We start from the raw sequence: 11883 nt of genomic DNA, 5'->3' as shown, positions 1-11883 counted from the left end.
TAAACAATAACATAATTGAAATGCTAATGGATCATGAATATATTAGAATATAATAAAAAAATTAAGGCGCGAAGTGTTATCGTCCCATAGAAAATTTGAATTTCGCGCGTTTTTCTACTGACAAGATTTGCTTGACCATCTATTTATAAAGTGTGCGAATCTAAAAAAAACATCACTACCAAAAAATACTCAAAATCATTTCCGTTTTACACGGAAAAAAATGCAAGAATAGGATTAGGCCGAATAGCGTGTTTACAAACTCCTTTCCTGTTTAAAAAATCACAGCATAAACAAAACATGGCTAGCAAAACGTCAACGTCAAACTCGGGCGCTCGGCCGCTGGCGGCGGTCACGGAAACTTTGTTTTGAATTAAAATGTTCAAATTACCGTTAAGAAAATTGTATTTTCTAGTGAAGCTATGTTTTCTATTCGTGATAGTTTTAGTTACTTTGAGTTTATTCGAATACTGGCGCGGAGGAAGACGCGCTACGCGAGCGGTTATACTGGACCCCGGCGAAGATCTTTACGAGAGGCAGATCCTCGAGGATGAGGCTCGGATAATCCCTGGCTTGGGCGAGGGCGGCAAGCCTGCGTACCTCACCGGCGAGGACAAGCGGTTAGGAGAAGAAACGGAGAAGAAATACGCCGTTAACACTTACTTGAGCGATCGCATCGCCTACAACAGAACTTTAAAAGGTAAGCCATGTTTCCATGCAAATTCCGGCCTATTTGCGAACATTCCCGTTAGCGTAAGCAGTTTAAACCGTTGTCTATATATTTAGGAGTTATTATTACATAGTAAATAGGTAAAAAGTGAGCTACTGAAGCCATGTAAGAGTTAGTTAACAAGTAGAGCGTGAGAGGCTGGGAGCAATACGAACATTACGTAGGTACAATACGAACGCGGCTTTATGAGATAAAAGATATTTTTTATAGCATTTTATTAGCTTATGTCTGTAGATTTGCTACTTAGGAGTATTATTTGCATGCACCTCCAATTTTATAATGCTTTCAAATATAGTATCAATAAATTTTGGTTTAAATTGTCTTTTGAAGACCCTAAATCTGTATCTTCAATCAGTACGTTCAGCTATTTGCTAAATAATAGTAAATTACTAATAGTAAGTACATCTATCAGCATTAGTTACAATATTTTTACAACTGATATTTTAGTTAGATATATTTTTAAAGGGTAATGTAATGGACTTGCATACATAGTACAAATAGAAGTTTATTACCAAATATGTGATCATTTGTAATGGTGGTTACCATAGAAAATCATAAAACAGTAGTGAAACTCATCAAAAATTATGTGAATGATGCATATAAGTTTCAGTAATTAAGCTTACTTTAAAATACTTTACGGTACCTACATATATCAGAATTATGAGATATTGTTACATGCACAGTCAGCAGCAGAAGTTACTAATCAAGTAAGGTGTTCAAAATGAACTGAAAACACATCCTTATTGTTTAGGGAATAAGATTGAAGGTAATTTTGAACACCTCACCCACTTAGTTACTGTTGCTGGTGACTCATCATCATCATCATCTCAGCCATAAGACGTCCACTGCTGAACATAGGCCTCCCCCTTGGACCTCCATTTGTACCGGTTGGAAGCGACCCGCATCCAGCATCCTCCGGTGACCTTAACAAGGTTTTCTGTCCATCTTGTGGGTGGACGTCCTACGCTGCGCTTGCTAGTCCGTGGTCTCCACTCAAGCACTTTTCGACCCCATCAGCCATCTTCTCTGCGTGCAATGTGGCCCGCCCATTGCCACTTCAGCTTGCTAATCCGGTGGGCTATGTCGGTGACTTTAGTTCGTGTACGGATCTCCTCATTTCTGATTCGATCACGCAGAAAAACTCCGAGCATAGCCCTCTCCATAGCTTGTTGAGTGACTTTGAGTTTTGAGATGAGGCCGATAGTGAAAGACCATGTTTCGGAGCCGTATCACTGGTAACACACATTGATTAAAGACTTTCGTCTTGAGGCACTGAGGTATGTCGGACGAAAAGACATTACGTAGTTTCCCGAACGCTGCCCAACCGAGTTGGATTCGGCGGTTGACCTCTTTCTCGAAGTTGGACCTACCTAATTGGACTGCTTGTCCTAGGTAGATGTACGAGTCAACAACTTCGAGTACCGAGTTCCCAACAGAGACTGGGATGGGCACAACATTGGCATTTGACATAAGTTTCGTCTTGTCCATGTTCATTTTCAAGCCCACCCGTTGTGAAACTCGGTTGAGGTCATCGAGCATCATGCTGAGTTCCTCCATCAACTTTGCCATGACTACAATATCGTCGGCAAACTGAAGGTGAGTGATGTATTCGCCGTTGATATTGATGCCAAGATCTTGTGACTGCACAATGATAATTGTCAATAGATTAAATCATAATTTAAGTTCAATTTTGATCTGTAGTTTTGTTTTCATTTTAAAATCATCCAGTTGAGTTCACAAATATGTATACATTTCTTCAACACAATTGAATTACTGCATATCACTTTAATCTCATAACAAGCCTGAATATAGTACATCGCCACACGGGATTGTTATTCCATTTAGGGTTCTTGCTAAATTGGAAATCCTATAGCGTAAGTATTGTACAGCCAATTTAGCTTGGACCAAAAATCGCAGAGTGTGATGGTACATCAATAATACACATAATTATGAAAGAAAATGAGAACACTGAATACGAAATTAGGAGTGGGGGGGGGGGGGACTTAGCATAATGTAATTGCAATCCATAGCACTGTTTTCAAATTGATTTTTATTTCTATTTTTTGTTTTTTTTTTTATAGGGGACATCTTACACAGATCGACCTAGCCCCAAACTAAGCATGAATTTGATTAATTACTAATTAGTTGCAACACATATGCCAATCATTACATGAAACACACGCTTGGTATGATTTCTGAAACTCCTATAAATATAATTTTAACAAAAGAAGACAAATCAAATAATTTATTACAGAATAAAATTCCATATTAATTCCATTAACAATAAAATTAAAATTAACTAAAACTATAATTAAATTACAATTACAATGCACAGCAATGTAATGCAGGGTGTGATTTTTAAATGGGTCATTAAACTCTAGAGTCTAGAACTGAACAGAAGTATACGTTTTTAAATGGGTCATTAAACTCTAGAGTCTAGAACTGAACAGAAGTATACGTTTTTAAATGGGTCATTAAACTCTAGAGTCTAGAACTGAACAGAAGTATACGTTTTTCTAAAAATATGTAACTGTGAAATGTCGTACAAAGTTAGAGAAGTTCTTTGGTCTATTCTTATCGTAGCATGGATTTATGTAGCTGTAATCATTGATATATATCTCAAGACTGGCCTAACAGGCAATAAGAATGGTGCATGAATGGGGCCAGTACTGCGGTGTGACACCGCTACAACGAGATTGGTTGATGAGTTCGCATCACGCGCGCGATTGGACGCAACTAGTTGTGTTAGACTGACACCTCTGAACTAGCACTATTCTTATTACCTGTAAGGCCAGTCCTGAAACATATGTCAATGGCTGTAATAAAAGACCCACATACCTGTGCATTAGACTTCTGTAGTAACATTCTCTGTGGCATGTATGCAATAACGAGTGTTATCAGCATGCTTGAATACCACCATACATACATCCACCCAACTGTGACTGCAAACCTTAATGTTTTACTCATTTACTCGCTGATTGCACGGACATTTTATACTTGTTATCAATTTGTTGCACATAGTTTACACTTCAAGGTTAATTCAATTCGTATAATAAAAAATAAAAATTTGACTCTGCGAAGTTCTGCCGCCAGAGTGCAGCACTAGCACTTATCGTAAACCATAGAGCAACTTCTAGTATAGGTATACATATTTAGTAATGCCTTAGAAACAGTTTTTTGACAAGTTTTCACAGAGAATTAATTTGTTACGCATAAAGATGACGTTGATGCATCGAGTATTGGTAAATTTTTATTGCACACAGCCAAAGAAAATTGTATAAAAATATTGAAAAATTGTTCTAGTCGGTAGTGACCCTGCCTACGAAGCAGGAGGTCCCGGGTTCGAATCCTGGTAAGGGCATTTATTTGTGTGTTTATCACAAATATTTGTTCCTGAGTTATGGATGTTTTCTACGTATATATACGTATTTATATATATTATATATGTGTACATTATATATATCGTCGTCTAGTACCCACAACACAAGCCTTATTGAGCTTACTGTGGGACTATTATGTTGATCTGTGTAAAATTGTCCTATAATATTTATTTATTTATTTATTCATAAATGTCGGACTTAATGCCTGGCGGTTATCTGTTTGCAGATTTCCGTAATCCAGCGTGCGAGCGCATCACGTACGACGCGGAACTGCCTTCCGCTTCTGTCATCATCATCTTCCACAACGAGCCATATTCTGTCGTCATTAGGTAAGTATGTACTAGTACTCGTATTCATCTTGAAAGTTTAATATTTCATTAATTACAACGCAGTACTACGACTACTAAGGAGTTGCCTGTAAGAAATAGCTTCCTAAAACTACTCCTTCATTTCTATTGTTTTGCCCGGAAATAGGTCCTCTAGGACGCAACTCGCAAGCGACCGGCATCGGCAGGGCGACGAGGAGCAAATCAAGGCCAAATGTATCGACTAGACGGTCTAGTGTAGGCTGTCGCTATAAGTTTTGTGGCATTGGAATGTCGAATAACTCTTGACAGTGCAGTTGGTGTAAAATGTACGAGGTGTGTATACATATTAGTCACAACCAGTATTATCTGTTACAGAACGATATGGAGCGTCCTGAACACGGCGCGGCGCGACCAGCCGTGGCATCGCCGCGCCAACTACCTCGAGCGCGGCACGGGGCGCATCATGAAACTCGGTAATTATTACAAGTATTAGTAGATTGTTAACCAACAGATGAAAGAGACCGATTGAACTCACGATATTTTGGCGATCGAGCTAATGAAGGAAGCGCCAATTCGAGGGTGAAATGGCTGCTTTTCCGCTTTCTCCCGAATTATACACTTCCATCTAACTCTTAAAATAATACCTACTGGATATTTTATGGCAATGCATTCTACTTTTTATTTCAACTAAGGCTATTGGCTGACATTTAGACTGCCATGTTAATCATTTTACGTGTTTTTATCCAGGCTACCCCGGTCAACCCGAGGACTCGGAGCACGTGTACCTGAAGGAGATCATCCTCGTGGACGACAACTCCACCCTGCCCGAGCTGCGCGGCAAGCTGGCGCGCTACATCAGCACCAGGCTCCCCCCCGACATGGTGCGCGTGCTGCGCCTCCCTGACAGGTAACCAACCAACTAGGACAACTCCACCCTGCCCGAGCTGCGCGGCAAGCTGGCGCGCTACATCAGCACCAGGCTCCCCCCCGACATGGTGCGCGTGCTGCGCCTCCCTGACAGGTAACCAACCAACTAGGACAACTCCACCCTGCCCGAGCTGCGCGGCAAGCTGGCGCGCTACATCAGCACCAGGCTCCCCCCCGACATGGTGCGCGTGCTGCGTCTCCCTGACAGGTAACCAACCAACTAGGACAACTCCACCCTGCCCGAGCTGCGCGGCAAGCTGGCGCGCTACATCAGCACCAGCTTCCCCCCCGACATGGCGCACGTGCTGCGCCTCCCTGACAGGTAACCAACCAACTAGGACAACTCCACCCTGCCCGAGCTGCGCGGCAAGCTGGCGCGCTACATCAGCCCCAGGCTCCCCCTCCGACATGGTGCGCGTGCTGCGCCTCCCTGACAGGTAACCAACCAACTAGGATACCTAACTATAGACTATTGGAGCTACAAGTTACACCCGTGATATGTTGGCGCTCGAACGAAGGGAGAGTACCTACATTTAACTCTTTGGTTGCGAGTGTCTTGAACTACACATCGTCGGGGACAAGTTTACCAAGATTCGTACTCGTTTTGTCTCTGATTGATTCCGACGCCATCTAACGTGCAGTAGCGATACTACGTGCAGTAGCGATAGGTACTCAAATAATTACATGTGTCCAGCTAAATTTTATCCATTTGGAACCTACCTTGTGTACAGTAGTTACATTTCATATTTATAATCCACGTACCAACAAAGCACACATACTAACGGCGCATAGCGTAGCGTATTAGAAACTTAAAATTCCTACTCGACTCGAAATACTCGTACGAGGGCTGCTACTTATGTATCCGGAATGGGCCACTTATTGGAACTATATTAAAAATATACAATATATGACATATAAAAATGGAACTCTTTGGAAGCAAAATACTTCTGTGTTACTTACAATTGTTACTTCTGTGTATCTTCCTATTTATAGGCAGAACCGAACTAGCCCTGTTTCTACTTATTATCAATATCATTATTTTATATTTAATGGAACTATTATAGGTCTTATCTTATTGTATATCTGCAAGCTTAAACATATTTGTATGTGACTGTTTGTTTCCTAAAAAAAAAAAACATGTTTCACATGTCTATCAATTGGTTTTACATTTTAGCATTATTTTTAAAAATTCTTTGTTTCATCTTCAACGGATTTACTTGTGAAAATTTTCGTGCAGATGTTTTTTTTACGATGTTCGGAGTGGATAAATTCAAAAATAGTGCATGGATCGACTTTTGGGGAGTAAGTTCCATCGAAGATCAATGTTTTAGTGAGTTAAATTGTGGTCGTAGGATATTACAGTATTTACGGTAGGGCGAATTAAAAAAAAACGCTCAAAATCGGCTGTTATTCCACAAAATATAGATGCTGTGAACGAGCTCATAATGTAAGATGGTCATAGTATGTATATATCGCAAGATAGAGGCATCTCATGGCAATAGTATGACGAGCATAGTAAGATATTACATGAACATTTAGTTTTAAAAAAAAAGAAAAACTCGCGAAAGAGCCGTTCTTGCGTACAAAATGCACGTCTTGTACACCTAGATCAGAAAGGAAAAAGTGCTATGAAAAGTCGTTTCCACATTTATGCAAAAGTGCATCATTCATCTTGGTTGACAAATACAAAGGCAATAAAACCATTTATAACTATAGATATTTGTTATTTTTTTTGTTTCCGGATACATAAGTAGCAGCCCTCGTATAAGTATTATCTTAGTATTTTAGATTAGGCCTGCCTCGATTTCAGAACGACGACCAACGACTTCTCATCTTTCAGGATTCCCAACACCAATCTATTCCCAACACCAATCTATTCCCTCGGAACAGTCGATGCAAATTATTTTCAACTCGCGATTCTGTCTGTAAAAAGATTTGTGAGAATCTTCGCGCTCTAACGTATTCAAGTTAAGGTTACAATATTTATCTGTCCAAATTGTTTTAAATCTCATTCGTTTACTGCCTGAATTATTTAAAATTGTATCAAATCTTACAGTCAACTTGATTCGTTTGATTACAACGCCACCTATGGACGGATAGCTGAATTTGTTCAGGTTAGGGTTAACGCGAGCCCGGCACGCGGGCACGGGCGCCGCCACGGGCGCCACCCTGGTGTTCCTGGACTCGCACTGCGAGGGCAACCGCGACTGGCTGCGGCCGCTGCTGCAGAGGATCAAGGACAGCCCCAAGTCTGTCCTCGTCCCCATGATCGACGTTCTAATGAAGAACACGTTGACGTACATGTCTGCCGGCCGTCTAGACTACAAGGTGAAGGCTCGACTCACTTCGGTCTACGTTCTCCTGTAGTTTCGATTGGGTGTCGATCATTTTAGTGGGGCCATTTACATTTAAATGTTAGTACTCGAACTCTCATTTACATGGCCATATCATTTTTTTATATTAATCATTTGATATTTATACTAAACATGGCAACACTCGAATAAAAAATAGTTTCTTTTTTTATTAGTAATCTCGATGTAGCCGCCACAAAATATTACACACACAGCACTGTCTCAGGATAATCTGGGTAGTACCAAAGACATATCTAACTTCGTATAAGATGAATAAAATCTAAGGAAAAAACGTGCCTCGGAAATCAAGAAAAAGTCTTTCTCGGATAGATGGCGCACACACCTTTAGCCTTTGCCCGGCTAGATGGAGTGACGACACCGTTTCATATTTAACAATTTTAACACATAGAATCATCATTTCTCTCATTTCTCATCATCATTTATCTTCGAGCAACACGGAAGGGAGGCGGCATTCGCACTATTTCCCCTCTGCCGAGATTAGCTTAGATTAGCTGTACAAGATTAGCGCGTCAATCTAATCTAGCGCGGGTAATAAAACTAGTTGCACCTGGATTTTTCACTAGACCGAGTCCAGGCGCGCGCGTGAACACTGCTGCACAAAAATGCCTGTTTGCTCGGTTTTTTGTTATAAAAAGAGGTCGGGGACATCAAATTTACAAAAAGAAAGTGTTACATTTCACATGTAATATGTTTTTTTACATATCATACGTTTAATTACATTCAAACACAATTATTATATTTTAGTCTCATGTAATTGTTGGATTTATCGATTTTGCTCGCTCAGTAAAAATTGCGGATCGGTCGAGCGACAAATCCGACTTCTCATTTCTCAGAATACAATAACATACTTCAACGAAAATGTGTTAGTGTGCGTGTTGTGACACTTGTCACTCGTCCGTACACAAAAAGAGATCGAGGTTTGCAAGATTTGTCTTTGACGTGTGTCATTTTCTATGTATTTGTGTCGTCATTACAGATTGGATTTTGTATGTAAGTATGTGAGAAGTGCGACTGTGTGTACCTTTCCCCCCGCGAAAAATGGCAGAATGATTTGTACGGTGAGATATCGCTTGGGCCCCTCCCTTCCGATGTGTCGGAAGCCGGTGTTGCTCGAAGTCATTTATCCATATATATATATTTTTTTTATAATTTTATCGTTTTCATTTTGAGTTTTAGTCGTGTGTCGATAGATGGCAGTAAATTTACTGCGACTACAAAATTTACTATGACAGGACTCCTCTATACTATCTATTCTCTTTGGTAGTACATAAGTACAGGTTACCTATATATGACTGGACCCGGGTATGTCCTTAAACTACGTCCAAGACCACCGGTGGACGGGCAGCAGCGTCCCTCAAATTCGGTGTACTCGACTGCGATCGCCAACCCGCCTGCCAAGCGTGGCGATTATGGCATTCACCCCCCATCATGATGAGCACAATAAAACCACGGCCCCGAGGTTCCGGCGACCCCCGGTGCTCTGGCTATGGTAGCGGTCAGGGCATTAGCGGGGTCAGGGGTGCTAAGAATCTCCGGCAAAGATCCGGCTACCCGCCCCGACGACGACTGGCCCTGGTAACACACAACATACGCACTATGAGGACTGACGAAAAGATCTGCGAGCTGGAAGAGGAACTGAGCAGGTTACACTGGGACATTGTAGGGTTATGCGAAGTCCGTAGAGAGGGGGAGGACACGACAACCCTGAAGTCTGGTAACTTGCTCTACCACCGGGAGGGCGACCAACAGTCCCAAGGAGGTATCGGGTTTCTCGTTCACAAGTCCCTCGTAAACAACATAATAACCATCGACAGTGTGTCGAGCAGGGTGGTATACCTAATACTCAGAATATCCAAAAGATATTCGCTGAAGGTCATTCAGGTATACGCACCGACCTCGTCACACTCCGATGATGAAGTAGAAGCTATGTATGAGGACGTAAGTAGGGCCATACATACTTCTAAAACCTACTTTACTGTTGTTATGGGGGACATCAACGCAAAGTTGGGCAAGAGAAGCGGGGATGAGTTGAGAGTGGGGCAATTTGGGTATGGGCAACGGAACCCTAGGGGTCAGAGGCTGACCGACTTTCTGGAGAGAGAGGAACTCTTCATGATGAACTCTTTCTTCCAGAAGCCGCCGCACAGGAAATGGACCTGGATGAGTCCTGACGGTTCCACGAGAAACGAGATAGACTTCATCATGACCGACAAGAAACGGATATTCAGTGATGTCTCTGTGATCAACAGGGTAAAGACCGGTAGTGATCACCGAATCGTAAGAGGCACACTGAATATCAATATTAAACTTGAAAGGTCCAGCCTGATGAAGTCTACGCTCCGACCTACTCGAGCCCATGTTCAAAACCCCGAAAGCTTTCAACTCGAGCTCTCTAACCGCTTTGCTTGCCTAGAGAACTTGGCTTCAGTGGACGAAATCAACGACGGGCTAGTGGAAACTGTCCACACAGTAGGGTCTAAGTTTTTTAGACCCCGCGGAAAAGATAGACCTCAGAAATTGACCGAGCAAACCTTAAACCTCATGGCTGAACGACGCTCGCTACAGTTGCAGTCTCCCGATGACGCGGAGTCATATAGGCAGCTCAATAGACGTATATCTAAGTCCTTGCGACATGATCTGCGTCTCTTTAATACTAACCGTATTAAAGAGACTATTGAGAGAAACCAAGGCTCCAAAGTGTTCGCAAAGGACAAGTCTATTGGGCAAAGCCAGCTGACAAAGCTGAAACGGGAAGATGGCAGCATAGCGTCGAGCAAAGCGGAGGTTTTAGGTGAGATCGAGAGGTTCTATGGACAGTTATACACTTCGATCGCAAAGCCCGTTGGCAGCTTGGTAGGAGATCCAAGAGCCAAGCTGTCCCGACATTATACCGAAGATATCCCGGACATCAGTCTGTACGAGATTAGGATGGCCCTGAAGCAGCTTAAGAACAACAAGGCGCCGGGCAAAGACGGAATCACTTCAGAGCTTCTGAGAGCGGGTGGAACACCGGTACTTAAAGTCCTCCAGAAGCTCTTTAATTCCGTCTTGTCCGAGGGCATAACGCCTGAAACATGGAATAGAGGCGAGGTGGTGCTGTTCTTCAAAAAAGGTGATAACAACCTATTGAAGAACTACAGACCCATCACGCTTCTGAGCCATGTCTATAAGCTGTTTTCAAGGGTCATCACGAACCGTCTCGAACACAGACTTGATGACTTCCAGCCTCCCGAACAAGCCGGTTTCCGAAAAGGCTATAGTACCATAGACCACATCCATACGCTGCGGCAAGTTATACAGAAGACCGAAGAGTATAACTTGCCATTATGCTTAGCGTTTGTGGACTATGAGAGAGCCTTCGATTCGGTGGAAACATGGGCGGTGCTTGAGTCTCTTCAGCGATGCCATATTGACTATCGGTACATCGAAGTGTTGAAGTGTTTGTATAGTAACGCCACCATGTCGGTCCGAGTACAGGAGCAGAGCACGAGGGCGATTCCATTGCGAAGAGGCGTAAGGCAGGGAGACGTTATCTCTCCGAAACTGTTTACTGCCGTAATGGAAGACGCCTTCAAGCTCCTGGAATGGGAAGGACTTGGCATCAACATCAACGGCGAATACATCACTCACCTTCGGTTTGCCGACGATATCGTAGTCATGGCAAAGTCGATGGAGGAACTCAGCATGATGCTCGATGACCTCAACAGAGTTTCACAACGGGTGGGCTTGAAAATGAACATGGACAAGACGAAACTTATGTCAAATGCCAATGTTGTGCCCATCCCAGTCTCTGTTGGGAACTCGGTACTCGAAGTTGTTGACTCGTACATCTACCTAGGACAAGTAGTCCAATTAGGTAGGTCCAACTTCGAGAAAGAGGTCAACCGCCGAATCCAACTCGGTTGGGCAGCGTTCGGGAAACTACGTGATGTCTTTTCGTCCGACATACCTCAGTGCCTCAAGACGAAAGTCTTTAATCAATGTGTATTATCAGTGATGACTTACGGCTCCGAAACGTGGTCTTTCACTATCGGCCTCATCTCAAAACTCAAAGTCGCTCAACGAGCTATGGAGAGGGCTATGCTCGGAGTTTCTCTACGTGATCGAATCAGAAATGAGGAGATCCGTAGACGAACTAAAGTCACCGACATAGCCCACCGGATTAGCAA

General features: G+C 42.6%; 1 protein-coding gene across 3 annotated transcripts in view; it reads left to right on the top strand.

Annotated features, from left to right (window-relative positions):
- The first annotated feature begins 201 nt into the window (after positions 1-201).
- The window catches only part of LOC134802907 (uncharacterized), a 69119-nt gene continuing 57437 nt past the window's right edge, over positions 202-11883 (top strand). Inside the window, exons 1-4 of one of the 3 annotated variants that reach the window (XM_063775631.1) lie at positions 202-697; positions 4334-4436; positions 4791-4888; positions 5163-5322. In XM_063775631.1, the coding sequence (XP_063631701.1) occupies positions 376-697; positions 4334-4436; positions 4791-4888; positions 5163-5322 (683 nt within the window). In that variant the 5' untranslated portion in view covers positions 202-375. Of the gene's footprint in view, positions 698-4333; positions 4437-4790; positions 4889-5162; positions 5323-5458; positions 5551-5686; positions 5780-11883 lie in introns of those variants that run through there. The other 2 variants (XM_063775629.1, XM_063775626.1) reach the window with 2 other exon arrangements.

This window comes from Cydia splendana, chromosome 25 (genome assembly GCF_910591565.1).
Source record: "Cydia splendana chromosome 25, ilCydSple1.2, whole genome shotgun sequence".
Taxonomy (NCBI): Eukaryota; Metazoa; Arthropoda; class Insecta; order Lepidoptera; family Tortricidae; genus Cydia; species Cydia splendana.
Note: the sequence above shows the minus strand (reverse complement) of the source record. Positions and strands in the feature narration are given on the sequence as shown.